The 26,311-nt window shown below is 40.5% G+C and overlaps 1 protein-coding gene across 3 annotated transcripts; it reads left to right on the top strand.

Annotated features, from left to right (window-relative positions):
- Positions 1 to 4,200: 4,200 nt before the first annotated feature.
- On the top strand, positions 4,201 to 25,353 carry CEP97 (centrosomal protein 97). Of its 3 annotated transcripts, none has more exons than XM_081138261.1 (11): positions 4,201 to 4,301; positions 6,005 to 6,147; positions 6,816 to 6,974; positions 8,496 to 8,597; positions 10,605 to 10,718; positions 11,280 to 11,446; positions 15,154 to 15,318; positions 15,915 to 16,039; positions 17,141 to 17,906; positions 21,419 to 21,494; positions 22,940 to 25,353. In XM_081138261.1, the coding sequence occupies exons 1-11, from the start codon at positions 4,259 to 4,261 to the stop codon at positions 23,585 to 23,587; spliced, it is 2,508 nt and encodes an 835-aa protein (XP_080994387.1). In that variant the 5' UTR covers positions 4,201 to 4,258; the 3' UTR covers positions 23,588 to 25,353. The 3 variants fall into 3 exon arrangements, 2 of the variants coding, with proteins under 2 accessions (XP_080994387.1, XP_080994388.1); XR_013998863.1 differs by having other exon boundaries at positions 4,202 to 4,301; positions 17,141 to 17,898; positions 22,940 to 23,028; XM_081138262.1 differs by lacking the exon at positions 15,154 to 15,318 and having other exon boundaries at positions 4,211 to 4,301; positions 22,940 to 23,678.
- Positions 25,354 to 26,311: the final 958 nt, after the last annotated feature.

Raw genomic sequence — 26,311 nt, 5'->3', positions numbered from 1 at the left:
TGAAAAACAAATAAAACATCTAAAGATATATTTAGGCTCCTTTGGAGATTATTCTTTGCGAATTAAATTAAGTTTGAAAATTTGTCTAACATTCTGTGCACAAGCAATATGTAACAATGCTATTCTGATAATTACTATAGTCAGATCACACCTAATTCACCCATACCGTAAATTTTCTTTCTCTTCAGAGAAATTCTCTTTCAAGTTGACCAAATTTTTCATATCTCTAACTGATGTTAATGGAGTCACAAATGAGCTGGAAGATTGCATACAACTACAGAATGAAGACTTCAGTATTTAAAAGCTACTTGAAAGTTGATTACCCCTCTCCCCCACCTGAACCCCAGGATTCTCCAGAGAAACAGAATGAAATAGGAATGGGGGGGGGGGTGATACATATGAAGACACTTATATTGAAGAATTGGCTCCTATGGTTAGGGGGCCTGGCCAAGTCCAAAAGCTGCAGGATGCTGGCAAGCTGGAAACCCAACAAGGAGCCAGCATTGCAGTTGAGATCCAAAGGCTGTGTGCTGGTGAATTCAGTGCTGTTTGGGGGACGTCAGTCTTTCGTTCTGTTCAGGTATTCAGCTGACTGGATGAAGCCCACCCATGTTATGGGGGGCAGTTTGCTTTATTCAAAGTCTACAGAGACATCCGAAATAATGTACAATCATGTATCTGGGCACTGGGGCCCAGTCAAGTTGACACATGAAATAACCGTCACACCCCCTCATTGAAAAAAATGAATCAAGAATAGGGAGTGGGGGTGGAGAGTAAAACTCCCACTCTTATAAGTGAACTTTTTGAGTTTTTAACCACTCAAAGTCTCTTAAGTATAAATTAAAGTTAGAACTTTTAATTTAAACATTCCCTGAACTTGCAATTACTTCTGTAGGTTTCATCGCTTTTTACGAACACCTCAAAGATGATAAGATAAAATAAAAACGTTAAGGATTCCTCTATGACTTTCATAAAGAAAAGACAACTTATTCCCAGTTAATTAAATAAAGGCACCTGAAAAATATCTCACAGTGGCTGTATTCTTGAAATTTATTTATACTTCCACCTCTTCTTTTTCTCAGATAGTAGCTGATATGTTACATGGGGGGAAAGAAAATAAAAATTTTAGTATCTCCTCTTGAGATGGCTAACTCTTCTATATTCATTTTGGCCCTGCCATTGCATGGTGTTTAGGATTAATGCTTTAAAACTGTTCTGTCCACCTTCCTGAAACCCCACTGCTTTTGAGAATGGTGGGCTAGCAGCTTACATCCGGAGGGGTGGTGGAAGCAGTCACTCACTGGTCTCCCAACACGTTTCCTTTCGTCTCCCTGAGAGAGCATCCTATCTGTTCAGCACTAATCTCTGCACAGGAGCCCAGCTAGAGCCTCATTATAATAATAAAGCAGGATACTTAGCCTCTCCATCAAAACGTTATGGTAGAATTTTATTACTGAAAGTCTTTAACTTTGCTTCTAAACTTCTTTTTGATTTCTAGACCACTATGATAATCTGATAGACAAAACACATGAGACTGTCAGTGTATATAACCTTTTGCACTGCTGGGTTTTTATTATCACATGTGTATAACCCCTATTAAATAATATTACATAATAAAGAGGAAAGTTAATGCTCATTTGGGGCTTCTTGATAATCTATATGAATAGATATTTCATAGTGACAGCCTCTCTTTCCATGTCATAGGTCATAGATAAGGGAGCAGGACCAAATAGTTTACCAGTGAATACTAACCAGGGGGAAAAAATGTTTGATTTTATGTAGCCACACCTTCACATAAATAAATAAAAAATTATTGTAAAAAAAATTTGGCCCATTTTCAAAATCTTTCGTTTCAAAATTTTTTATATTAATAACTTCTTAGTTTTAAAACTTTAGAGTTATTATATTTACTTCTTTAAAATATAGGTTCTCATCCTAATTAGAAAACTTCCTTTGTTTTGAAGAAAGAAGTTGCACTATCCACAAATGCTGTTCGAATTTCCTTTCTACCTGGTCTCTTAACTATGTGTTATCTAAACTTGTATATAATACTGTCCTGAAAGTGCTCTGTTAAAGGTTACCATCCACTAGTACAATAGTCTCCTTCCTGCCACTACTCTATTTTTCAGTTCATCCTTGTTATACGAGCAGCTTAACCTTTCTAAAACATGGTTCATTTGTCAATCCCCAACTCAGAAACACCAGGTGGAAACTGGTGGAATGAATGAATGAATGGTGGCAAGTAGGGTGAGGGGCCAGATTCTGGTGGCCCTTGAAAGCTCAATTTCAAGAGAGAGGTTTTTGGGAGGGGATTAACACGATAAAAGGTGTTGTTTTACTTAGATCCTGCCAGTAGTACTGGGCAGATGAATGAGAGATGGGGAGATGAGTCAGGCTAATTAGCTGTCCCATAGATCAGGTATACTGTGCTGATGGGAAGGGCGGTCCTTCTTGTGGCATTTGGGCCTGCCAAAGAATGCTACCTTGTTGACTGGTTCATAGTATTGGTTAGAAGCATCCTCCAAACCGATTGGAGCTTGCAGGGTTTAACATATATACAAGATGAGGCAATTTAGTTAAAGCGTAGCAATTGGATTTTAGATGCAAAAGCCCTACTCTCTGATTTTAAAGGGCTGCTGGTTCACTTGGGCATATAGGACAGTGCCCAAGGACATCTGGCAACTCTCTCTTTAAGAGCCATGACTATACTTAGTTAAAAGAAATCCTCTGTCCCTTTCCTCAGGATCCCAGGTCAGATGAACCAGACAAAATACTCTGGTTCTGCTATTGCTGTAAACTTGTAGGAACCTGTGCTCCTCAAGTACCCTCTGGGATTCCAGGGTCCCTCTCCCAGGTCATTCGTTACCCTGCTACATTGGAGAAAAATATAAACCTTTTCTCCCTCCCTGAGCTCAACTGTCTCCTTAATCCTCTCCAGCTCTCCCAGGGAACAAAGGTAAGTAGGAGACAGCATTCAGGCTTGCTTTGTTCTTACACCTATGTAGCAAGACTGTACTTTCTAGGTACCGAATCTCTTAGAAGAAAAAAAAATCCTAGTCTTAATTCCCTCTTCAGAATGAGTAAATTTGTCTTCGGACTAAAACAGCGGGAAATAAAGGGGGGGGGGGGTCAGAACAATAGGAGAAGCCAGGGAGGAAGGAATGCTCGCAGAATCAAGTGCCTGCAAATCCAGGAGCAGGAGTTACTGAATTTTCCCAAACAGAAATTATCAGAGATTTTGGGCATTGCTGTTTCAGAAGGAGTTCTGAAGATTAAGTTCAGAAGATAAGGTTGCAAGAGGCCATGGAGAAGCAGGGGGTAGGAACTGGAAGCTCCTCTCTGCATTCTGAGGCACTACCTGGCCGCTTTCTGCATCCTGGGGGCACAGCTTCCCTGCCACCTGCCCCCACCTGCAGCCTGTGCTAATGTTTTTCACCCTCAGCTCCTGAACTACCCCTCTTTGAAGCCCTAGCTCTGTTTCACTTCCTCCTTCAAGTCTTCTCTGAAGATTATAGTTTCCCTTTCATTCTCCACTCCCTGAAATCTTCCTGAGTTCAGCCACAGTCACACTAGTTAGCATGTAACAGTTATGCCATAAGCGTGAGCCTGCTCCCCTTCGGTTAGGCAGTGCAGTTCTTTAGTTGGGAGCCTATATTGTACATTTCTTTGGTGCACTCCGTGAAAAAACTCTAGGTTTATACTTATCAAATATACTCCCAGGTCTAAAATTCTGTTAAATATTTAAGAACCACCACTTTAAAAATACTCTATACAAGCGTCTATCCCAGCATGCTTTCACTAAATTTTCAAATAAAACTGATCCATTTTGCCGATCTCAACAAGATCGTCCAACTCATCCCTAAAGCAGAGTTGATAAACTTTAAATTTATGCAGAATTGTACAAAGGGGCAGCGCCTACAAAGACGTCTGGCAGTGAGCTTTCGAATTCGGTCTGCAATAAGCTAGCGATCGTATAATCAGGCCGACGGTAAATGTGTCGAATTTCGCGAACACTTAGAAAAGGGAGTGAAATGATCATTTAACGACAGTTTGCTCACCTGTCCCCTAAGGGAATTGAACAGGGCACCTAAACTCACCGCGGCTGATTCTAATCCGGGTTTTTCTGCATCAGGGTTAGGCAGCCAATTGGGCCGCCCGAGCGCCGTGCATCCTGGGAGCTGTAGTTCCTCGCCCCTCCTCCGGACTACAAGCGGAGCAGCCGGAGGACGGTTGCTTGGTATATTAGCAAGCGGGAAGTATGGCGGTGGCGCGGGTCGACCCGGCTTTGCCTCCTGGAGAAGGTAAGACGATCCTCACCCCTGAGTCCCAAGGCTTACTCCACGGAACTAAATTAGTTACCTGCCAGAGAAAAGAAGGGTTTAGGGGTGCAGTTCTGGACCAGTTCTCTTGATGAGGGTCTGTGGGTGTCGCGGAGGCGCGCTGCCCTCTGGGAGCTGTAGTCCCCGGGCTCTGCCTAGCTCTCTAAGCCTTGCCGCGAGGGGCGGCCAGGGGACTACAGCCCCCAAGGCCCTTCGCGCGCCGGGCTCCTCGGCTCCCGCGCTCCTTAGGCTCCCGGGGTGGTGGGTTTCGGACTGCGGTGACCTTTCTAGGATGTTTACTTTGAGTTCTAGGTGCCCAAGCGAGAACCGCGGGATCTCCCTCTGTCGCTTTGTCCCCTTTTCCCCTTGGTTGCTGGAACGTTCAGGACACCCTGCATCAAACACAGCTCCCTAGACTGACGCTGAACCCTTTCTTGGAAGTGTCCGCTGGCTGTGATAAACCCCGGGGGCGATCCGGCGCCCACACTTCTCCGCCCCTGCTTGTGCGGACGGGATCCTGGGGTCGGGTTTGGCGGCTGCCCAGCGGAGCGCGGGGCGAGGATGCGCCCGTGAAGCGGAGCCGCACGAGCCGAGCTCCTTTGTTTTGGTTACGGCCCCTGAGCTCTGCGGCTCGGCGTGGGCCGCCTGGCCGGGCCAGGGCTGAGGTCGAGGCCTTGCTCCACGGCTTGGATCAGGCGCTTGTTCCATTCTGGGGGGCAGCGGGCAGTCGATGATGCTAAGAAGTCTGTCGACTCCTTGGAATTGTGTGCAAAGGTGGTGCGTTTTCCCGGGACACTGCGCAGCTTTCCCGAAATTCTCAGGGAATCCCATGACGCCCCCACCGCCTCCAACCCCCAAAGCTAGAAGCCCTTAGACAGTGGGAAAATGTTGCACCTCCTCAGGAGAGCATTCTCGAGTAATTGTTTTCCTCAGTAGCCTTAATTTGCGTGTGCATTTGAAATTGGCAGTTTCTCTGCGCCCACCTCCCTCTGATACCTGCTTCTCTTAAACCTCACCCCCCCCCCCCCAGCCCACCAAGGCAACTTACAGTGCTAGCAATTAATATTTATAGAGCAGATTTTATATGAGCTAGATGATGTTTTGAGCGTTTTTGTTTTTTTTTAAGATTTTGCATCATCTCGTTTTTCTCTATAGAACAACATAATAAGGCAGGTTTTATTATTAAATCCATCTTACAGAATAGAAAAGTGAGCCCCAGAGAAATCAGTAACTGGCCCAAGACACCACAGTGGTGAACTGGTGGGGCCCAGGAATTGAAAGTCTGTTGCACTAAATTATTTTATTGAGTGCTGAGTGCCAGGGATGGGGCCAAGTGCTCACTTTTCATCCCCACATCAGTTTAATGAATTAGGTGCATTTTTCCCATTTTGTAGATAAGTTAACTGAAGTATATACTTTGATTGGGGCACTTTAGGATATGCTGGTAGTTAGGTTGTAAGCAGGTTCATCTCTAGCAAAAGATGAGATCCACTTGGTGTAATTTGGTATTTCTGAGGGGAAATGAACAAATTCAAACTGCAGTCCTTTAGAACTTGATTGTTTTTGTTTTAAAATCTTGATGTTAATTGTGCTCCAGTGTTTTCTAACTCTGGGATTTTATAATTCCATTCCTGTGCTCAGGTGTTGTATTTGTGTTTTCTAACAATTTCCCTTCTTTTTCCAAGGATCAGTGGTCAATTGGTCAGGGCAAGGGCTACAGAAATTAAGTGCAAACTTACCCTGTGACGCTGATATTCATACTTTGATTCTGGATAAAAATCAGATTATTAAATTGGAAAATCTTGAGAAATGCAGACGATTAATACAGGTAGGTATTGTATCTGGGCAAATAGTTATATAGAAACAGTTTATTATTACATCTATTAAAACAAAACAACCAATGGAAAAGTAACTGTGCAGGCCTGTAAAGTAGTAAACATTGCCTTAAATCTTTACATGACAGTTTGTCCTGAGGATGAATACATATGTCCTTCATTTATAGTGGACTAGGAAAAGAAACATTTGTTTCAGAAAGCCAACATTTTATGTTGGCAAAATATTGTGTTAAGATAACCTTTTACCTCATGATGGGAGTAAAGAGTTCATTCATTCATTCAACAAATGTTTATTGGCCTCCCCCCAGTATGGGTCAGGCACTGTTCTAGATTTTGATTGAGACAATTTAAGGACCCCATTCTCTGGAGCTTACATTCTCAAGCAGTTGCTGTGTTAACAGGGTTTTCTTTTTAGGAATTGGAGGAGGTCTGATTGCTGAGGGCTATGTGTATTTTGCATTGCTTAGGAGTAGCAGCAGCAACAACAACAAACTAATATAGTTACTCTGTAGAATATGTACACAATATATATGAAAAGTACAAATCGGGTTTATATATTTGGGCATGTTTGGCCACATAAGCAAATCTTTTTAAGCACCCTAACGTGAAAGTAATGTATATATTTTATTCCAAAGAATAATGATACCTTTCCTTTCCACAGTTGTCAGTGGCTAATAATCGGCTGGTGCGGATGATGGGTGTGGCCAAACTGACCCAACTCCGGGTGTTAAATTTGCCTCATAATAGCATTGGCTATGTGGAAGGGCTAAAGGAACTAGTACATCTGGAGTGGCTGAATTTGGCAGGAAATAATCTCAAGGTGAACTTTCCTTTTTTTTCTTTCTTTTTTTTTTTTTTTTTTTTTTTTTTTAGTAATTATGGTTTTTTTCAATTTACAAAAGTATTCACTATAAAAAAGAAATTCGAACAGTATAGAAATGAGTAGAATAAAAAATGAAATTGCCCATTCACACTCTGCAGGAATAATTTCCGTTAACATAAACTAAAAAAAAAAAAATCTCATTTTGAAACATAATGCAGTATAACATTCTTTTAAATGTGAACAACAAATCTATATTATACTTAGAAAAGTGGACCAAATAGAATTAAATGTTAGGAGAGAAACTATATCGTGCTGCATTAAGCTTTAAGTAAATGTTTAATGATATAGTGGAGAATATACTGTTTTAAAAGTCAGGAGATCTGGATTCTAGTCGTGCTTCCACCACTTAGGAGCTCTGTAATATCTCTGTGGCTCACTTTTTGATATGCTAGATGAGGGGACTGCATTAAATGATATTATTAATAGCTGACTTTTACTGAACAGTTAATTTAGACTAGGTAACTATTCTAAGCATCTTAACTGTATTAACTCAGTCTCATGACAGCCTATGCGGTAGCTAGTGTTGTTATGCCCATTATATAGATGAGGAAACCGAAGTGTAGAGAAGTTAAGTAACTTGCCTGAGGCCACACAGCCAGGAAGTCGCAGTCAGGATTTGAATCCAGATGGTTTGGCTGCACTCTTTGCCGCCACCTGTGCGGGGAAGTGGGGGATCCTGAGAGGGAGCGATGGGAGATTAAGAAATACACAGAGACGTATAAGACAGTTAAAGGGGGGGCCAGGTGGGACACTGCCCTTGGACGGAGAGACAGCAAGCTCAGCATCTTTATTATATACATCAAGGTAACAATTCTTCAAGGAAACTGCAGGTAGCTGAAAGGGTCAAAAACAATCCCTTGGCAAGCTTTCTCAGAACATACTGCTTTGCTGCACCCAGAACAACATCTTGGGGGTTTTCTATTGTTACACGCTGCACCCACTGTACCCAGAAGCTGGCACCCGACTGTTGCTCAGCTGAACACATATCCTAGCCTTTGGCAGGACATGTAGCATGCAAGCATAGCTCTGCTCAAGCCAGTGTGTCAGCCTACACAGTCGGCAGGGGAACCTGTATCCAGGCAGAGATTTGCCTCTGCCCTGGACAAGGTCCCTCAGGGTCTTCAGGGCACAGCCTTGCTCCTACTCGAGTCCTGTCCAGCTTCCAGGTTCAGCCACTCTCCACACTCTTAACTTATAAACTTTGACTTTCCAGCTGTCATGTGTCATCACTAAGGTTTCTTCAAGCTCTGAATATCTGGGATGATATGATCCTCTACTCTTCGGAGGTGGAAGCTTGCTACATAACATTTTACCAAATCCTGTTAGCACTGCTTTCTCTTTTTCTTGCTCTGCTTCCAATAATGAGCAGAGGAGGCAGGAGACTCAGCTATGAGGAGCTAGGAAATCTTTATTTTGATTTTGTTTGCATGAACTGACATGATAATTTTCTTGTGATAGGCCATGGAACAAATCAATAGCTGCACAGCTCTACAGCACCTCGATTTATCAGATAATAACTTATCCCAGATAGGTGATCTATCTAAATTGGTGTCACTGAAGGTAAGCCTGTGTTCTGACTATGTCATTTCTGAAATTTTATGCTAAGATACCAAGAGAAAGTGATCTGATTGGCTTTAAGGCAGCCTGCTGTATATGAAGAACAGATTGTGTTCATTACAATAAAACTTCTATTAGAATAGCAGAAACTAAGTATGAAACTTGTTTTTAGTATCTATAACTGATGTAATTAAAACTGGTCATTGTAATTAAGCTTAATTCTTATTTACCATCCTTCAAACATTAAATTCCTTTCAAGCCCAACCAGCCATGCTAGCAGCTTTGCAGTAGGTACATAACATGTTGGCGAGGTTGAGTGTAATTATGCATGAACTTTAGCCTGTTTTCTTGACACTCAGAATTGCTGTTTTTTTAATAATAGGTATTACTAAGTTATCAAAATTAACTTCACTTTAATTTAAAAAATAAACCTGTAGCATATAGCACTTTTTATGGAGGGGAATATATCATGCAGTCAAATAAGTAACAGTTGGACTCACAGCTTCAAACAACATATATAGGCATTTTCCATATTTTTGTTTCATTGGATATTATTAGCATCAGATGAACGTATTAAGCTTTAGAAGGAGTGTTATTAGCTCAGCTTTCCCGACATCTTTAACAGAAAATGCAACAGTTATTCTCAACAATTTGATTTGGCCAGATACTAAGAGAATTCAGATGAACCGAAGATAATTAATCTAATCTTTTTTTTTTCCTGAAATGGAGGGATAATTATCTTATTAGAATCTTATTAGAGTTTTGTTTTCTTTTTTTTTCTTTTTAAATATATCTTTATTGATTTCAGAGAGAGGGAGAGAGAGAAGAGATAGAAACATCAGTGATGAGAGAGTCATTGATCTGCCGCCTCCTGCACGCCCCCTCCTGGGGATCGAGTCCAAAACCCAGGTATGTTCCCTGACTGGGAATTGAACTGAGATCTCCTGGATCCTAGGTCGATGCTCAACAGTTGAGCCATGCCTGCCGGGCTTATTAGAGTTTTTGGTTCCTCATTGTTGCTGACCTGCGAGTAGCACATTCTAACTTCCTCAAGCTTTTAGTTTCTAAGGAAATACAGTTGCAAATTATGGATTGTAGGTTCTCCCCCTCTCCCTTCTTATCTTTTGGAAAATTTGCTTTATACATGATTGTTTCAGTGAATGTCTTCTTTCAGTTTCTTCACTCTCTATTCTGATGTTTTAAAGGGAAATAAACCAATATATTGGAAATTACTCAAGTTTTAATAAACTAAATCTCACAAAATGCTAGTTGCTACACTAAGCTTGTGTTCTTGGACAAGTCTTTAAACTTTCTTGGGCTTAGAATGTAGACGAGAAAAGAGAGAGTAGACCAGAAGAGGACCGAGGACCCTTGTAGCAGTAAGTCTTTGTGTGCTATGAGAAGTATAATAAAATAGGTCCCCCTATTTTCATACGTGCCATTTTGGTTTTTGTCAGAATAGACCCATTTATGCCCAGCTGGTGTTGCTCAGTGGTTGAGCGTTGACCCATGAACTAGGAGATCGCCAGTTCAATTCCCAGTTAGGGCACATGCCCAGGTTTTGGATTCAATCCCCAGTAGGGGGCATGCAGGAGGCAGCTGGTCGATGTTTCTCTCTCACAGATATTTCTCTCTCTCTATTCCTCTCCCTTCCTCTCTCTCTAAAATCAATTTGAAAAAAATAAACCCAGCCCGGCTGGTGTGGCTCAGCAGTTAAGCATTGACCTATGATCCAGGAGATCGCTGTTTGATTCCCAATCAGGGCACATGCCCGGGTTGTGGGCTTGATCCCCAGTACGGAATGTACAGGAGGCAACCAATCAATGACTCTCTCATCATTGGTATTTCTATCTCTGTCTCTCCCTCTCCCTTCTGCTCTCTGAAATCATTAAAGATATATTTTTTAAAAAAGCAAAAAACTAAAATGATTAATAATAAATACCTTTAAAAAAAGTAGACCCATTTATTTGTAATCTTTTCATTTGTAATTCATTTGTTTTTACTTTTAAGACCCTGCTTTTACATGGAAACATCATCACCTCTCTTAGAATGGTACCATCTTATCTACCTAGAAGTCTGGCTATTCTTTCTTTGGCGGAAAATGAAATTCGGGACTTAAATGAGGTAAAGTTTGAGGGTATTCTATGGGATCCAAGAAGCTGGAAAGTTGTGGGAAAGGAGGAGAAACACAAGAGAAAGTTGTGAGCTCACTTTTGGACTGTGAGCCTCTTGGGAGAAACTGCATCAAGATGAAACACTTGGCTCTAGCTGATCATTATTTTTCTCTTTTTTTCTTAATGTCTGTGGGTCATTAAGACTTAATTTCATGCGTAATGCTGCAGTTATTCCATTTGCAAGTGATTGGTGGTAGAGGGGCATCTACTCTAAAGAGGTTAGTAAGGCACACTGTGTGCCTTCCTCTGGCCCCTATTGCATTTTCAAAATGGGAATCTCTCAGCTGGGAAACTGTGCTGATCCTTTCTAAGGGACCTTGTGCAGCAAGGACAGATGGCCATATTGTTGGAACTTTGGAAGTCGGTGGATAATATGAGTGTTACTCGTCGCTTTTCAGAACAAGAGGGGAATTGTTACATTCTCCAATTGCCAAAGATGTGTAATCAGCGGAAGCCCTGTGCTTGACACTGGATAGTCCATTTTGTTCAACAGAGATATCCTTTGTTCCAGATCTCTTTTTTGGCATCCTTAACTGAATTGGAACAGTTGTCGATCATGAGCAATCCTTGTGTGATGGCAACACCTTCCATTCCAGGGTTTGACTATCGGCCATACATCGTCAGCTGGTGCTTAAACCTCAGAGTCCTGGATGGATACGTGATTTCCCAGAAGGAAAGGTGAACAATGACCTCTTTAACATCACATTTATTGTGGAAGTTACTGAAAAAACCATTTCTAGCTTTCTGCAGATTAATAAGCTGAGTATTTCTTAAGTGTGCATTTAGAAATGAAGATCATGAATGCGTTCATATAGCAAACTATGTGCTGTTCACTTAGGATTTTCTATCCTTTCTACAAAAGAATAAAGAAATACCAGTTCCAGATGTAGGGGTCTCAGGTAAGTCCCACAAAAGTTTGTAATTCACTAGATATGTAAGGCAGTATTAGTAATACCTCAGGACCCAACTGCCCTTTTTAACAGTGGCTCTGGGGGGAAATGCATGCAGAGTTCCAGTTTGGAGCTGGTCGCAGACGTGCTGATTGGTCTTCCCCTTTTCTGACCTGTGAAGTGGTAGGAATGAGGATTCCCCCATCTCTACATCATTGATGGTTTCTGTGGCTTGGAGTTGGAACCCTTGCCTGATGGGGCCTTTTGGACACTAGCACACGATCAGTGGAACTAGAGCTTTAGGGGAGGTAAGGAACTAGGATGCAGACAGAGGGTGGAGTTAGAGATGATCGTGAGGATTGAGGTGAGTTTAGTCTCATCACTGCCTCATTGCACTTCCTACTCTCAGTGCGTATGTACATGATTCATGGACTCACACATACATTCTCCCTCACCGTTTCTGCCCTTCTGTCCTGGAGACTGGTGGTATCCCTCGAGGGGTTTCCAGATGAGAGGATGAGTGGAAGATCACAGGCAGGGCTCTCCTTTTCCTTCTCTCTGCTGTTCTATCTGCCTGCTGGACGGGGCGTGGGGCAGTGAGGAATGGCAGCCAGGAGCTGCAGGTGGTGGTGCTGGTGCAGGGTGACTGACATGTCAGGTCTAGTTTGCCTGCCAAAAAGTGTGGCCTTGGCCTTTTTCCTGCAGTGAGTGTTGCCGTGTACTCACGAACTTTATTTTGTTTCAAAGTGGATTGTTCTAAAGCTGGAATGTGGATTCACTTGGATAACCTTCTCTGGATCTTTCTTTAAGTGGAAGAAGTACCTTGTTGGATTTTTCTCTGGGAGAGGGACTGGCAACATTTTCATACGTGGGAGGCAGCGTGGAGAGATGGACAGAAATGAGAGACTGGCTTAAAAAGAGACCTGGGAGGAGAGATGAGACCTGGTCGGGAGAGACAGGAGAAGCCTTCACATCTTTCCCTGCCACCCATTAATTGTGTGGCCTGGGCTGGTCCCTTGATTTCTCTGAGAGTTAGCCTCTCATCTGTAAAATGTGGGTGATACTACCTCGCTCTTAAGGATTCTGTGAGGATAAAGGATGTACATAGCACAGTACCGGTCATACACTAGGTGCTTAATAAATGGTAATTGTCATTGCTTAAGGCTAGGGACTAGGGATTGAAGTGTTTTGAGGAAACTAAAACAAGTGTTAAAACATAAAATATTTGTTGAGCAGATGAATAATAATACAAAGGCTATGTTTCTACACTGTGGAAATGGTTTACTCCAACTGACTTCCAGGTGATTTGTATTTCTTTGAACTTTCTGTGTAATGTTTTACAATTGTTTAACTTCAGAGACTTCAGGAGGTAGGGAACTGCTTTCACGTGGGGTAGCCTCCCTTTCTGTGGGTGTCCTACCCAAAAGAAGTCTGGAGGGTGGCACAATATAACAACCCTTTCTCAGACAGATTCTTTTCCCCCCATATTTAAAAAAATTGCAAAGTTTCATAATTCAGGTATACTTAAAAAATGATATTTACAAATATTCGTATAATCACCACTGAGAATAAGAGTAGAATATCACCAGTGCTGCAGAGATCTCCTTTGCCCCACTCCCATCATAAAACTCCCCTTCCTATGAGAGATAACCACTGCATTGACTTTCTGATAATCCAGAAAGATTATTATTTTTTCTGGTTATTATGGGGTCTTTAAATCAACCAGCTCCCGCCAGAGTAGCTGAAATTTAAAGGACGGACAGTACTAAGTGTTGGTGAATATGTGGAGCAACTGGAACTCTCATACGCTGTTCTAGGAACGTAAATGGTGCAATCACTTTGGAGAACTGGCAGTATTTACTGAAGCTAAGCATACAAATACATTCCCTGTGGCCCAGCAATTTGACATCTGGTCTATACCCTACAAAAACAGTTGCTCTGTCTACCAAAAGACATGTACAAGCATGTTCATAGCAGCCTTATTCATAATGGCTCCAAACATTGGGAGCTATTTGGAACATTTGGGAAATGACCCAAATGTCAGCCCATAGAAGAATGGGTAGAGTTGTATTCAAACTTAGGAGCCTAGATTGTTGTTGATGCCACACTAGTGAGAAAAATGCTGTTGTAGTTGATGTCTGAGACAACCCTGGAGTCTACACTGTATTCCCAGGTTTTAGAATATCTCTGGAAATATTTTGTTCAGGGGGAGGAATTATTCTAAGGGAGAGCTATTATCTTAAAAATTGATGGGTAGCCTGAGCAATGTCCAAAACATTCTCCTGGTCAACCTTGGGAATTGTCCTGAGGATAGGAAGGAATTTCCAGTTTTTGTATTTACCCAGCCTGTTATTTGCTAGAAACATTCGGGTTAAAATTTTCTCCTTCACAAAAAGTTTTGCAGATTCTAGGATGACTTCAGGTACCCAGATATTAAGTGTGTGTCATGGAAAAGAGTCCCTTGAGCGGTCACCCGCCCCTATGGTGCTTTGACTAGAGCTTTCTCAGGGAGAAGCATACCTGTGCAAAGACTAGCACCTTTGTATAGCACCTGAGTATTTGGAGTTCTTTCTGAATTTGTTTTGATCCGTTTTACTGGACCAAACTACCCCTCTGTTGCTTAGTTAGAGATAAGAACTTAGTTAAGGAGCAGAACTTTGGTGCTGTTTCTCTTTTGAAAGGATATTCAAAATATAGAGAAGTGGAGAGAGTAGCATAAGAACACCTAAATACCTACCATGCAGCTTCCAGAGTTATCAACATTTTACCAATCTTGTTTCATCTATCCCCAGCTCAATTCCTGGGCAGGGCACATGCCGGGGTTTCGGGCTCAATCTCCAGCAGGGATGTGGAGGAGGCAGCCTGTCAGTGTTGATGCATTGATGTTTTTCTCTCTCTCAAATCAATAAAAAAAAATTAAGATTAAATAAGTAAACCAATTCAAACATATGTGGGAAAGTAAACAGTAATATAATCACCTCCCATGAATCCATCATCCAATTTCAGTGGTTTTCAATTCATGGCCAACCTTATTCATTTACACCTTCACCCACTTCCTCTTCTCCTGTTATTTTTAAACAGATTTCAGATTACGTACAATTTCATCTGTGAATATTTCAGTATATATCTCTAAAAAGATAAGGGCTCTTTAAGAAATAACTTACAGTACTGTTATTATGTCTCATCTGTGATATATTTAGGTACTTCAGTTTGACAGTAAATGGAAGGAATACTTACTGCTTCTTGGAAAATAATTTTGAAATATTTGAAACTATTAGTGCAATCTGTGGAAGTGCCCCAAAGCAAGAAAAAAGGTTTAAATCATGTTAAGAGGAAGGGGAATGAATCAGAAGGATAGAGTTTTTTAAACTTGAGTTTTATTTACAAAAAACATCCAATGATGCTATAAAGGTACATTAAGAAGGGAGATCATGTTGCTTAAAAATGTATCTTGTCTACCTCAAGTCATCTTCTCTCTGTGCCCCCCAATTCCAGTTTGAAAGCTGAATGGCTCTATAGTCAAGGCAAGGGGAGAGCGTATAGGCCTGGCCAGCACGTCCAGCTCGTCCAGTATCTAGCTACGGTCTGTCCTCTCATGTCTACACTGGGCCTTCAAACTGCAGAAGATGCCAAACTAGAGAAGATTCTGAGCAAGCAGAGGTGAGCCCACGTATTTGTAGCAGCTGATGAATTCACAAGTGAAAATACCTCTGAGTCTTTTCTGTGGGCTCAGTAGGACTGAGGCAAGTGCCGCGGCCCACATTTCTGGGCTTTTGGGCCCTTTTCACTGTAGCTGTCGGGCAGGGAACTGAACCATGCAGTGCAGTCCAGTTTGCTCCACAGCAGCCACATTGCTGATCGTGCCTGGGGAGAGCCAGGCAGTATGGGAGAATGGAATTTTTTTAAAAATGGATCTGTCCTTTTAGTGTAGGTGTTCCATATGGGGTTTTAAATACTAATATTAAGAAGTATAGCTAGGAGCATTTAATGTTCAATTTTTTTTTTCATCAGAGATCCTGCCTTAAATGTTTGTGCAAGTGTATGCATATGAGGGTGTCTATCTATGTGATTTAAAAATAAGTTCCTTAACCTTTTTTATTCAGTGCTTTCAAATGAGACTTTGAAATTTGGTGGTGATTAGAGGCATCTGCTTTGAAGACTTGTAAACTTCCACCTTTCTGACAGTTACCTAGGAAGCAGCAAAGCTTTCTTTTTTTCATATGTGTTAAATCACATCTGATGTTATTGACTTTTAGGTTTCACCAGAGGCAGTTGATGAACCAAAGCCAAAATGAAGAGTTGTCTTGTCTTCCTCCTACTGAAACAAGGGCCCCAGACCATTCGAGCCCTGTTCAAGATTGCCAGATAGTCCAGGAAAGCGGTAAGAAATTAATTGATCAGTTTTCTCCAACTGGTTTGATTTGTTGGGCATCATAAAACAGAAAAGGTGCGGATTTTCATAATTTTTATTCGTTTTTAACTTAGGTGGTCATTTGGATCTTATGTTTTATATATATGTGTATACACACTCATACCTATATGTAAGGTGTCCCAAAGAAATGTATACATACTTTAACAGCTGATAACTCACGTAATTTTTACTCCTTTTCAGGTTTAACTGTTTTGAAATAATAGGTGAAGCCAGACTAAGCTTTGAACACAGAAAATTTATCCTAAAGTGCAACTAGACTATTTTTAATGGGGATACATAAGAGATAAAAGTTTACAGTACAAAAACAGTCAACGAATTGAGGTGCACAAATACCTAATAAAATGATTCTTGATGTTTGCGATTTCATTGCTTTGCGTTATCAGCAGTGCCTAGACCAGAACGGTCATCAGTTTGAGAACAGGAATTGACAAAAAGAAAAAAAAAGATTCACTTCTGTAGATTCTTTTAAATTTTGAAAATGAACTGTGTGTTAATAAACACTGACTTTATAGTCATTCAAAGTGTGTATACATTTTTTGGGAACACCCTGCATATATATATATACACACACACACACACACATCATATATATACATATATATCATAACTATTTTCTAATTTTTAAAAATTCAGAGCACTGCTAATTTTGGTATTGATCTGATACTTTGATTATTCTTATGATTATTGATTTCCTTAAAAATATTTGGTTTGATGTTTTAGGCATATTGGAGGAATTAGTGAAGACATTTTATCGCATTTTACTCTTATTTCAAGGATTAGATTTCCTTAAAAAGATGTAACTGGAAAGTATGTCTTGACTCAACAAAAATAGATAAAAATAAACATGCGAGGTGATCGATGTTTTAATTAACCAGATGGGGGGAATCTTTTCACAATGTAGACATATATCAAATCACCACAATATAGACTTTCAACATCTTACAACTTTGTATGTCAGTTAGACCTTGATAGAGCTGAAATTAAAAACAAAACAAGACAAACCTCTTTAGATATTTAGTGGTTTAAATGATACTCTGTTGATTCTTCTAGACCCTGTCGTCCAAGTTAATTCTTGGGTTGGGACAAGCAGTAATGATGATCAGGTATATGCTGTTAGGAGTAACTTTCCAGCCTCTGTACACACTGCAAGGTATTCTCGAAATGACCTGCACCTGGAAGACATACAGACAGATGAGGACAAGCTGAACTGCAGTCTTCTCTCTTCGGAGTCTACTTTTATGCCAGTTGCGTCAGGACTCTCCCCAGTATCACCTACAGTTGAGCTGAGGCTACAAGGCCTTCACTTGGACCTAGACGCTGGTGCAGGTGACTCGGTGAAGGGGCAGGAAGACCAGGGCTTGGATGAAGAAGATAAAGCTTTTTGGGCTGAAAGTGAGAATTCTGTTCAGATGATGAGAAGTGCAGTCAGTGCAGAGGGCAGTGAGGAAAATGGGCTGTTACCTTGTCCTGAGCTAACAGGAGCCAGTGCTCTCTCGAAAGGGGGCTCCCACAGTGTGTCATCTTTTCCTGAGTCAGTTGGACCTAGTGTCTTACATACAAAACCAGACAGTGAAGAAACCATGTCTGAAGCTGCCTCACAGGAACTTCCGTGTGGAGTCTTAACCCAGAGATCTGTTGCTTTGGGACAAGATAAAATTGCCCTTCAGAAGTTGAATGAAGCAGCCACCACACTGCAGGCCTGTTGGCGGGGCTTTTATGCCAGAAACCACAACCCTCAAGCTAAGGATGTGCGCTGTGAAATCCGGCTGCGCAGGATGCAGGAGCACATTGTCTGCCTCACCAATGAAGTAAGGAGGTGGGTCAGAAGCCCCGTCAGGTGCTGTTTTGTTGGTTTGGGGGTGTCAGGTTCTTTGAGTTGATTCGGAACACTGAATCAGTGCTGTTGTGGTCAGGACACACTTTGTACCACGTTGCCACTCTTGGTTTACCTGTCTCCTGCAGTATACTGAAGGCATTTTGGGAGCACTCTCATATGCATCTCCATGTCTAGCACAGCATTTGGTACATAGATGCAGTAAAGCAATGATTTTGAATGAATACATGCCTTTCAGGCACCTATAAACCTAAGCACAGAAAGGTAAGGAAATGTAGAAAAACTGAATAAGTATAAAAATGAGAAGATGAGAAAGTCTACGTAGAACTGACTAGATGATCTGAGAATTAAAGAGCAGGGATTTAAAAAGGGCTAAAATGCTGGGGCAGTGGTAGGAATTATGCCTTAATTCCATGGTTCACATGTTTAACTGACTGCCAACCCAAGAAAATTAGGATTTCAGAATTTATTTTTAGTATTAGTATTGCAGTCAGCAATATCTGTTAATAGTATCAGGTGAAAGAGGAGGCGGCGGTAAAAGAAACGGAGAAGGAACAGCCATTGTGTAAGAAAACTGGGAGAGAGTGTGTCCCAGCTCCCACAGGGAAATGTCTCGGGGGAGAGAGAGAGGTGCTGGAGGAGTTCCGAGAAGTGTACATTAGACTGAGAAGCTGGGGGTTATGATTTGCTAAAAAGACTCAGGAAAACTATTCTGTTCATGATTATGGTTTATTATAATGAAAGGATGCAGGTTAAAGTCAGCATAGGAGAAAGGCAGATAGGGCAGAGTCCAGGAGAGACCAGGCCCCAGCCTTCTAGTTGTCCTCTCCTGGTGGAGTTGTAGACACAGGGCTTGACTGGCCCAGCAATGATGTGTGACAGCACCTGTGAAGTATTGGCAACCAGGGAAGTTCACTCAAGCCTTGACAGCCAGGGTTTTTATCGGGGGTCAGTCACATAGGCAGTGATTGACCTTAACTACTCAATTCTCAGACCGTACCTGAGGTCAGACTGATACAGGGTCCCAGGTGAACAAAAGCACTTATTCACCAGCCCTGGCCAGGTAGCTCAGTTGCGTGGGGTGTCATCCTGCTACGCCAGCATTGTGGGTTCAATCCCCAGTAAGGACACATACAAGAATCAGCCAATGAATGCATAAATAAGTGGAACAACAAATCAATAGTTCTATCTTTTTCTGACTTCCCCCCTTCCCTTTCTTGCTTTCTCTAAAATCAGTAAGTGAAAGTTAAAAAAATAAAATAAAAACTTAATTCTCCAGAAAGCATAGCGTTAGCATAAACTGTCCAGTTTAGCCCAAGGACCCATGTGTACAGATACTCTTACCTGGCAGGACATTTCAAGGGCTTACAGGTTATCTCCCAGGAGCCAATCAAGGCCAGCTCTGTCTTTGTAATAGGTAGGGTTTGAACACATCCAGTCCTGCTGAGTTAACCCTTTCCTGCCCCGTGACATTCCTAAGAGCAGCTTTCATGGGATGAAGGCCATTTGGAATGGGCTGAAGAGTGAGTGAGAGGTGAAGGGTGAGTGTAGCCAGCTCCTTTGGGACATGCTGTGAGGAAGAGAAGAGCTGGAGGAGAATCTGGAGTTAAGGAAAAAATTTTTCTTAAGATGGGAAGATAAAGAGTTTTCTTAAGATGGTTATGTGTTGATGGAAATGATTCAATAAAGAGAGAATAACTGGTGCAGAAGAAAGAAAGAAGTGCAGGCTTGAGGTTCTTGAGAAGCTAAGAGAGGGGGTGGCTTGAGGCAGGAGCAGGTAGGGCGATAGGCTTGATGGTGGGGTGGGGAAGCCCTGTGTGATGGATGCTTCTCCTCTTTCAGTAACATATAAGATGTGGCAGCATTTGAAAATGAAGAGGGGTGAGGGTCTGAGAGGTTTAAGAAGAGATATGTGAGGTGTGAGGTATTCGTTTTTAAAGTGAACTTACAAGGGGAGTGAAGGAAGATTGCTGGACAGTGTGAGGAAAACTTCAAACAATAGGTCAGGTGGTGTGATTTTCATCGGCAGTTCTCAGCTGTTCTCTTCTGATTCGGGAGTGGTTGATTTTGTTCATCCAGGAATGGAGTTTTTCCAGTTGTGTATGGTAGGGGGAGAGAGGGACAGGCAAGGGAGGGAGTCCAGGATATTTGAGGGGGGATGATTACACGTATTGATGGATCTTGGAATTTAAATGGAGTAAAAGGAAAGACAGGAGGAAGGGATCATCACTTCAGAGGTCTAAATGAAGATCGTTGCAATGGGGTGCAAGAGCAGGTGAACTGGGGAGATAAGAGGTAGTGGTTTGTGTGGGTGCTTGAAATTATTTTTGAAAGTGGTGTAGTCAAAATAAGTGGCTGGGTCTAGAGTGAGACAATGAGAAGGAGTGACGTGGATTGGATTATTCTTAGATGGAGCATCCATGGGAATGTCGAGGTCTCCGGAAAATGATGACAGGAAAGGGGCAGCGAGAAAGACTGGTGCTGAGACTTCAGCAAAGGGGGCCGACAATGGGCAGTCAGTACTGGAAAAGAGTTTGGGGAGATTTAGTTGCTCAAGGAGGAAGGTAAAGAATAGTTTGTAGACAGCAGTGAGAAGCAATCTTCTGACCCTAATGGATGAGTGGAAAAGATAGCTTCCACTTGAGAGGGCGACAGTGCCCTCAGAAGTGGGTCTGATTTCGTTAAGGAAAAGTTCACCTCAGAGGTTGACTGTACAGGGTGGGGCAAAAGTAGGTTTACAGTTGTTCTATGGAAAATAAGAATAAATAATAATACAATAATAAACTCTGTGTTTTGTGTACTGATAACTGTAAACCTACTTTTGCCCCATCCTGTATAAAGGAGTTTGCTGATTACAATTCAGGAATCTCAGATGGCACAGGAGAAGACCTTGGGGGGCTAGAGAATGTGGGGAATTGGGTCGGAGGTTCAGAACAAGATGGTGGTGACAATCTGGGAGATAATGGACAACTCTGGGAGCCTTAGGTTTGTGATAAGCCTAAGTATGGAGAGGGGGCAGTGAGCCCAGAGTAAGACTTGAATGAATGAGGGGAAGTGATGGGATGAGGTGGTTGTCTATTGATGATAGCAAGAAGTTCATCAGGAACTGGGGCAGGCCATGAGGTTTGATGGGATTAGTCCTGCTCGTCTAGAAGGTGTTTCTAGCCCTGATCCTAATCCTTAACGCCTTTCTGCTGATGCCTCTGGTGTGTCCGGGTGGGAAGTTGAGGCCAGATAAATAGCTATTTTAATTATTTTTTTTTTCATCACTGGCAATACTTTGTGGAACCAATATAATCTGAATTTCAGTCCCATCTCACTTGGCTTCTTTGATGAGCCATAGCTTAAAACTTGTTTCACTTAGATATTTTAAAAGTGGAAAAGACCTTTTTGTTTTTTAATTTCTCTCCAAAGCATGTGTTTATTCGTTGTGAGAAGAAGTGCAAATCAAAGCACCCTTCCTTGCATCAGTAATGGATTTTGAATTATTACAGATTAAGAAAAGAAAGAGATGAAGAACGTGTTAAAAATTTTGTACAAGAAGAGGCTGTCAGATTCCTTTGGAACCAGGTAAACCCCTTCCTGCTGACTTGCTTAATGTGTGAACAAAGGAAAATTCTAGATTTATTGAGATAATCATGGAGTAGTTAGGCATACTAAGCACCCTTTGCCAAGATCAAGGATGTAATTTGTACTCTTTGCCAGTAACTTGGAACTAGGACAGTGAACTTTGTCACATTTTATTTAATCTCAAAAAAAAAAAAAAAACATTTTTTTTTTTACTTTTGAACAGAAAGATGAAGAAGTATAAGGATGAAGGCGAGTGACTAAATTGAGGGTTGTGGTTATAACTTTCCAATACGTAGGTATAAAAACTCAATTTGAAGTTTTTATGTAGCTATCTTGTTTTATCTTTTGGGAATATTTGAATGAAAGGTGACTGACAGGTGTGTGATGGTTACAACATGCATGTCCTGAAAGTATGCGTGACTTCAGGGGGAGAGAGTTTGAATCTTATAATAGCACACTTTAGGGACAGTGCAGACAGTAGGTTTTACTATAATTGTATCCCATCAAATATTTTTTTAGGATAATTCCTTGGAAATGTTTTTATAAAAGAGTTTCTTGTAATAGGATTTTAACTGTAAAATTCAAAAACCTTTTTAAGGTTTTATAATTACTAATAGTAGAGGAGTGCTTAAATACATTTTAGGAATAACAGTACATGGAATGCTATGGAACAGTTAAAAGGAAGAACTGGACTGGCATGGAAAGATCTCCAAGATAACATTCATTGTTCAGTGAAAAACAGCAAATTGCGGAATTTCGTGTTACACTTGATTTTAAAAACTCCCTTTGTATTTGAAAATACATAGTAAAAGGTCTGGAAGGATACATATCAAACTGCTATCAGTGATTACCTTGGAGGATAGTCAAAGGGAAACTTAAATATTCTATACGTTGCTTTTTTGTTGCAGATGTTGTAGTAAAGTCTTGAGATCTTCATTGTACTTAAAAATGTAAAGGTCACGTTACCAAGAACTCTGGGTATTTTTAGGTATTTTAGAGTTGTATATACTATATTGTTAGGTATTTTAACTCTTATCCCAAATGGATATCTAAAATGAGATTCTACTTATATTAGAGAATCTACTTATATTGGTAGTCTCTAATCTGCCTTATATGGACTTCAGTATATATTGAGTACATTATTGACCCCTTAGTCAGCTAGACATGTACTTCTGGTTGTTTTTCCAGAAGAAGCGAGAGACTTGCTTTGGCCCATCCCTACTTTCCTGGTGGGGGCCTTTTCTGACCAAGGCCATCCGCTTGTGCCAGCCTGGTTTAGGCTGGAGGTGCTGTATGGAAAGGGCAAGGCACTCAGCCGTTTGTAACTCCAGTTTTGCCATCTGTCATTTACCAACTTCACATGTGTTGGAAATAAAGCTCAAAGGACAATTATAAAACAGGCATGATTTTTATTTTATAATAAAACTACATCCTTTGGTTTATAGGTGAGGTCTCTACAAGCTTGGCAACAGACTGTGGACCAGCATCTGAGTTCCTGGCATACCAGTGCTCCACCTGTATCAAGTACTCTGGTGCCATCTGAACCTCCGTTATTCACCCAAAGCCAGGAGCCCTCTTCTAATCAAAATTCTGACTGGTTCATTGCTCCTGATGAAGCTCTGCAAGAGAAATCCTTACCAGAATTTCCAGACTCTGGTTTTCACTCCTCCCTAACAGAACAAGTCCACTGTTTGCAGGATTCTTTGGATTTTGAAAAAAGTTCCACAAAAAGCAGTGAAAGTTCCATAATGGGGAATTCCACTGACACAGTCAGGTGTTGCAAAGAGTCAGATGTAGCCGATGTTAGCGAAGAAAATGGTGAGTGGAGTAAGGAAAGCTCAAACAGTGAGCAGGATAATAATCTGCTTGAACAGTATTTAGCTTCGGTTCAACAGCTAGAAGATTCAGAGAGGACAAATCTTGCTGACGGTGCAGGAGATGCTTCTATAGACGATACTCATGGCATATCTCCTGCTTTGCAAGATGAAATCAGCCAGACACCAGAGAGTTGTAAATTAAATGCAGAAGGTCCAGGGCAGCAGTCAGAGTGTGACTCTGCATTCCAGGTATTGCATGTAGGTATTACTGTGTAGCATGTCTGGTTGCCTCAGAAGCAGAATCCACTTAATTTTTCTTAAGAACATTGTCAGTTGCCTTTTCTTTATTTTGAAGGGGAATGGGAATATTTCCCCCGATTTTGTTACTATTTATATAGAATTTGTATTCTTGTCTGATTTTTCCTTATTCTAGATACTGAGGTCAATCTTCATATTTATTGGGTTAGCTTTTTTTACTTCGCTGTAATGTATCAAACAGTATTTATGTCGGAAGCTGTAGGCACCTCATTTCTTAACAACAGGATTGCATCAGCAGTGTTCCTGTTTTTTTATGTATTCGTGTCCTTTTAAATATAAACTAGAGTATCTTAAAGAAGATAGAAAAATTTACCTTAAAGATATAACTAAGAGCATTTTGACTCCTGTGTGAGGAAATTAATTGGTGATGAAGAATGCACTCTGTTAAAGTGAATGTAAGTAACGTAGGAGGGTTGTGAACTGTTGAAATTTGCCAGCCTCCTTGGAGGAAGAGCCTGTGTTTTGAAGCCTTTTTCCTCCCTTATGAGGCAAGGAAAGCCTTCCTATAAGCAATGGGGAGCGAGGGCAGCCGTTACAGGATTTCTCAATGGGAGTGATTAAATTGTCTCCTGGCAAACCTTAGTTCATATCATGTATCAGTTTTAACACATGAAGCCAAATGTTCCATCCATAATTAAAATCAAACTTATTTAAAGAGGCAACATAAGGATATTTCTCTCAGACATGAAGACAGCAGACACTAAGCTCCGTTCATTTGGAATAATGTCACGGCGAACATTTACCCCCTTTTCATTTAGTCCTTTATTCCTCACAGTAAGCATTTGTGTGCTAGTACATGTGTGTGCATCTGTGTTCCCGCTGCGTATTTGCATGTGTGTTTTAGCAGAAGGCCCAGGTCTTTTATTTCACTTTTGACCTCTGCGTCCTAATGGAGAACATTTAAAGTAATATTAGTGGTAGACTATGGTATGTTGACTTTTTTTTTTTAAGAACTATTTTCTATCTAAATCTCTGAAAAAAGTGCCACATTTGGAAGACAGTTCAGCAGTGACTAAGAAGAAATAAACCTCACTTTTTTTACTTGTTAAAAAGGATATATATCTGTAACTCCAGGAAGAAATGATAATACTGTGTTTGAATGTTACAGGTACATATATTCGCAAATCAAGGATAATTTTTGGAAGCTTGATATTTTAATCTTTGAGAATGTTCTAATATCATTGAACAATTCATATCTGATTTCCCCCAATCTGTGGACATACAACTATTTAAAACTATGGCAATACTTATTCTCTAAATTTAGGTGCTAAATACCTATTTATTATTCTCTGACGTCACTAGGTCCCCTTCTTTGATGTTTTATACAATAAAAACTTCTGATCCTTCAAAAATAAGGTCAGGGATCACTTGATATACTTTGTTGATAGTTAGAAATATTTCTCCAGTGTGGGTAAGATGTATTTTTCTCTCAGTTTATAAATATGTAGCACTCAGGTTAAGAAGACTTGAACTTCATTCTCAGAAATCCAAAATCTCTTGAAAAAGAAGTATTTTCTGTCTCTTATAAACTGAGCAGCAGTCTTATGTTCAAAATATTTTTTCTAGTGAAGCTTGTGTAACGTAGAAAGCATGTTAAATAAAAATCGAATTTTTTGCTTTTTGAATAATGCTAGTTATCTTTTATGAATGATTTTGAAATTCTTAAATATTCCCTATTTTTCTATTTTACAGTTAAGTGCCTCATTTGCTGCCCATTGTTAGACAAAAAAAAATCAACTTGTACTTCACTACTTGTACTGCAAGCAGAACCCAAAGTGCTGCTTCATGGTCATTAATTTCTCATTAAAGCCCCGGAAATGTCCTGCTTCAGTATTGCCTAAGTGGGTTACTGCTGCCATCTTGTCCCTCTTAACCTTTTTTAAGAAACAGGAAAACACAACTAAAGTCATTTGAACATGAGCATTTGTCAGTAACATTTTCTTTTTTACCTTTGTCGTGTTTTTCTAGATATAAATAGTATTCAGCATACTTTTATTTTAAAATTGACAGAATATGATGACGATTAATATTCTGCTGTCCATTCTATTTAACTTTACGAGTGTTTTGAAGTGCAAGAATATTAAGTAGCCCCCTACCTTAACTTTATAGATTATCTTGAATGTAGATAGAACGAAAATAATGTAAATTAGAATGCAGGAAAACTGGCATACACTTAACATATTTTAATAGGTTTACAGTGTAATTTAAAATAATTTATCTAACTAAGATATTAGGTTTTTAACTCTATGGGTTGTTCATTGGTCTGACTAGAGAGGGAATGGTGAGCTTTAACACGGTCTTTGTGTTTTTCTTACAGGAGAGATTTAGTTCCACTGTGCTATTTTAGTTCATATTAGTTCTCTTGATTTATGGAAAAATCAATGTATTAAGTAGATACTTCTGCAGAAGCACAAAATCATACCATGTGAGAAATGGAAGGAACCTCTGGAGATTATTCTAATATCTTTAACAATGAAACTAAGGCACAGAGAGGTTAAATAATTTCTCTGATGTTATTGCTAGTTAGTAGTAAATAAACTGAAACCTAAAAGTTATTGTGTTCCCAAAGTTTGTTATACACTCTGTATTAATCTTTACATTTAATGAGTCAGTAAGAAAATCTCACATATTTTCCATTCTCTTTGAAAGAGAACACAAATTTCTGAGAGCTAAAACTCTGCC

Source organism: Miniopterus schreibersii (genome assembly GCF_964146895.1).
Source record: "Miniopterus schreibersii genome assembly, chromosome: 5".
In the NCBI taxonomy this organism is placed as follows: domain Eukaryota; kingdom Metazoa; phylum Chordata; class Mammalia; order Chiroptera; family Miniopteridae; genus Miniopterus; species Miniopterus schreibersii.
The sequence above is the reverse complement of the archived record's forward strand: the minus strand, read 5'-3'. Positions and strand labels throughout refer to the sequence as shown.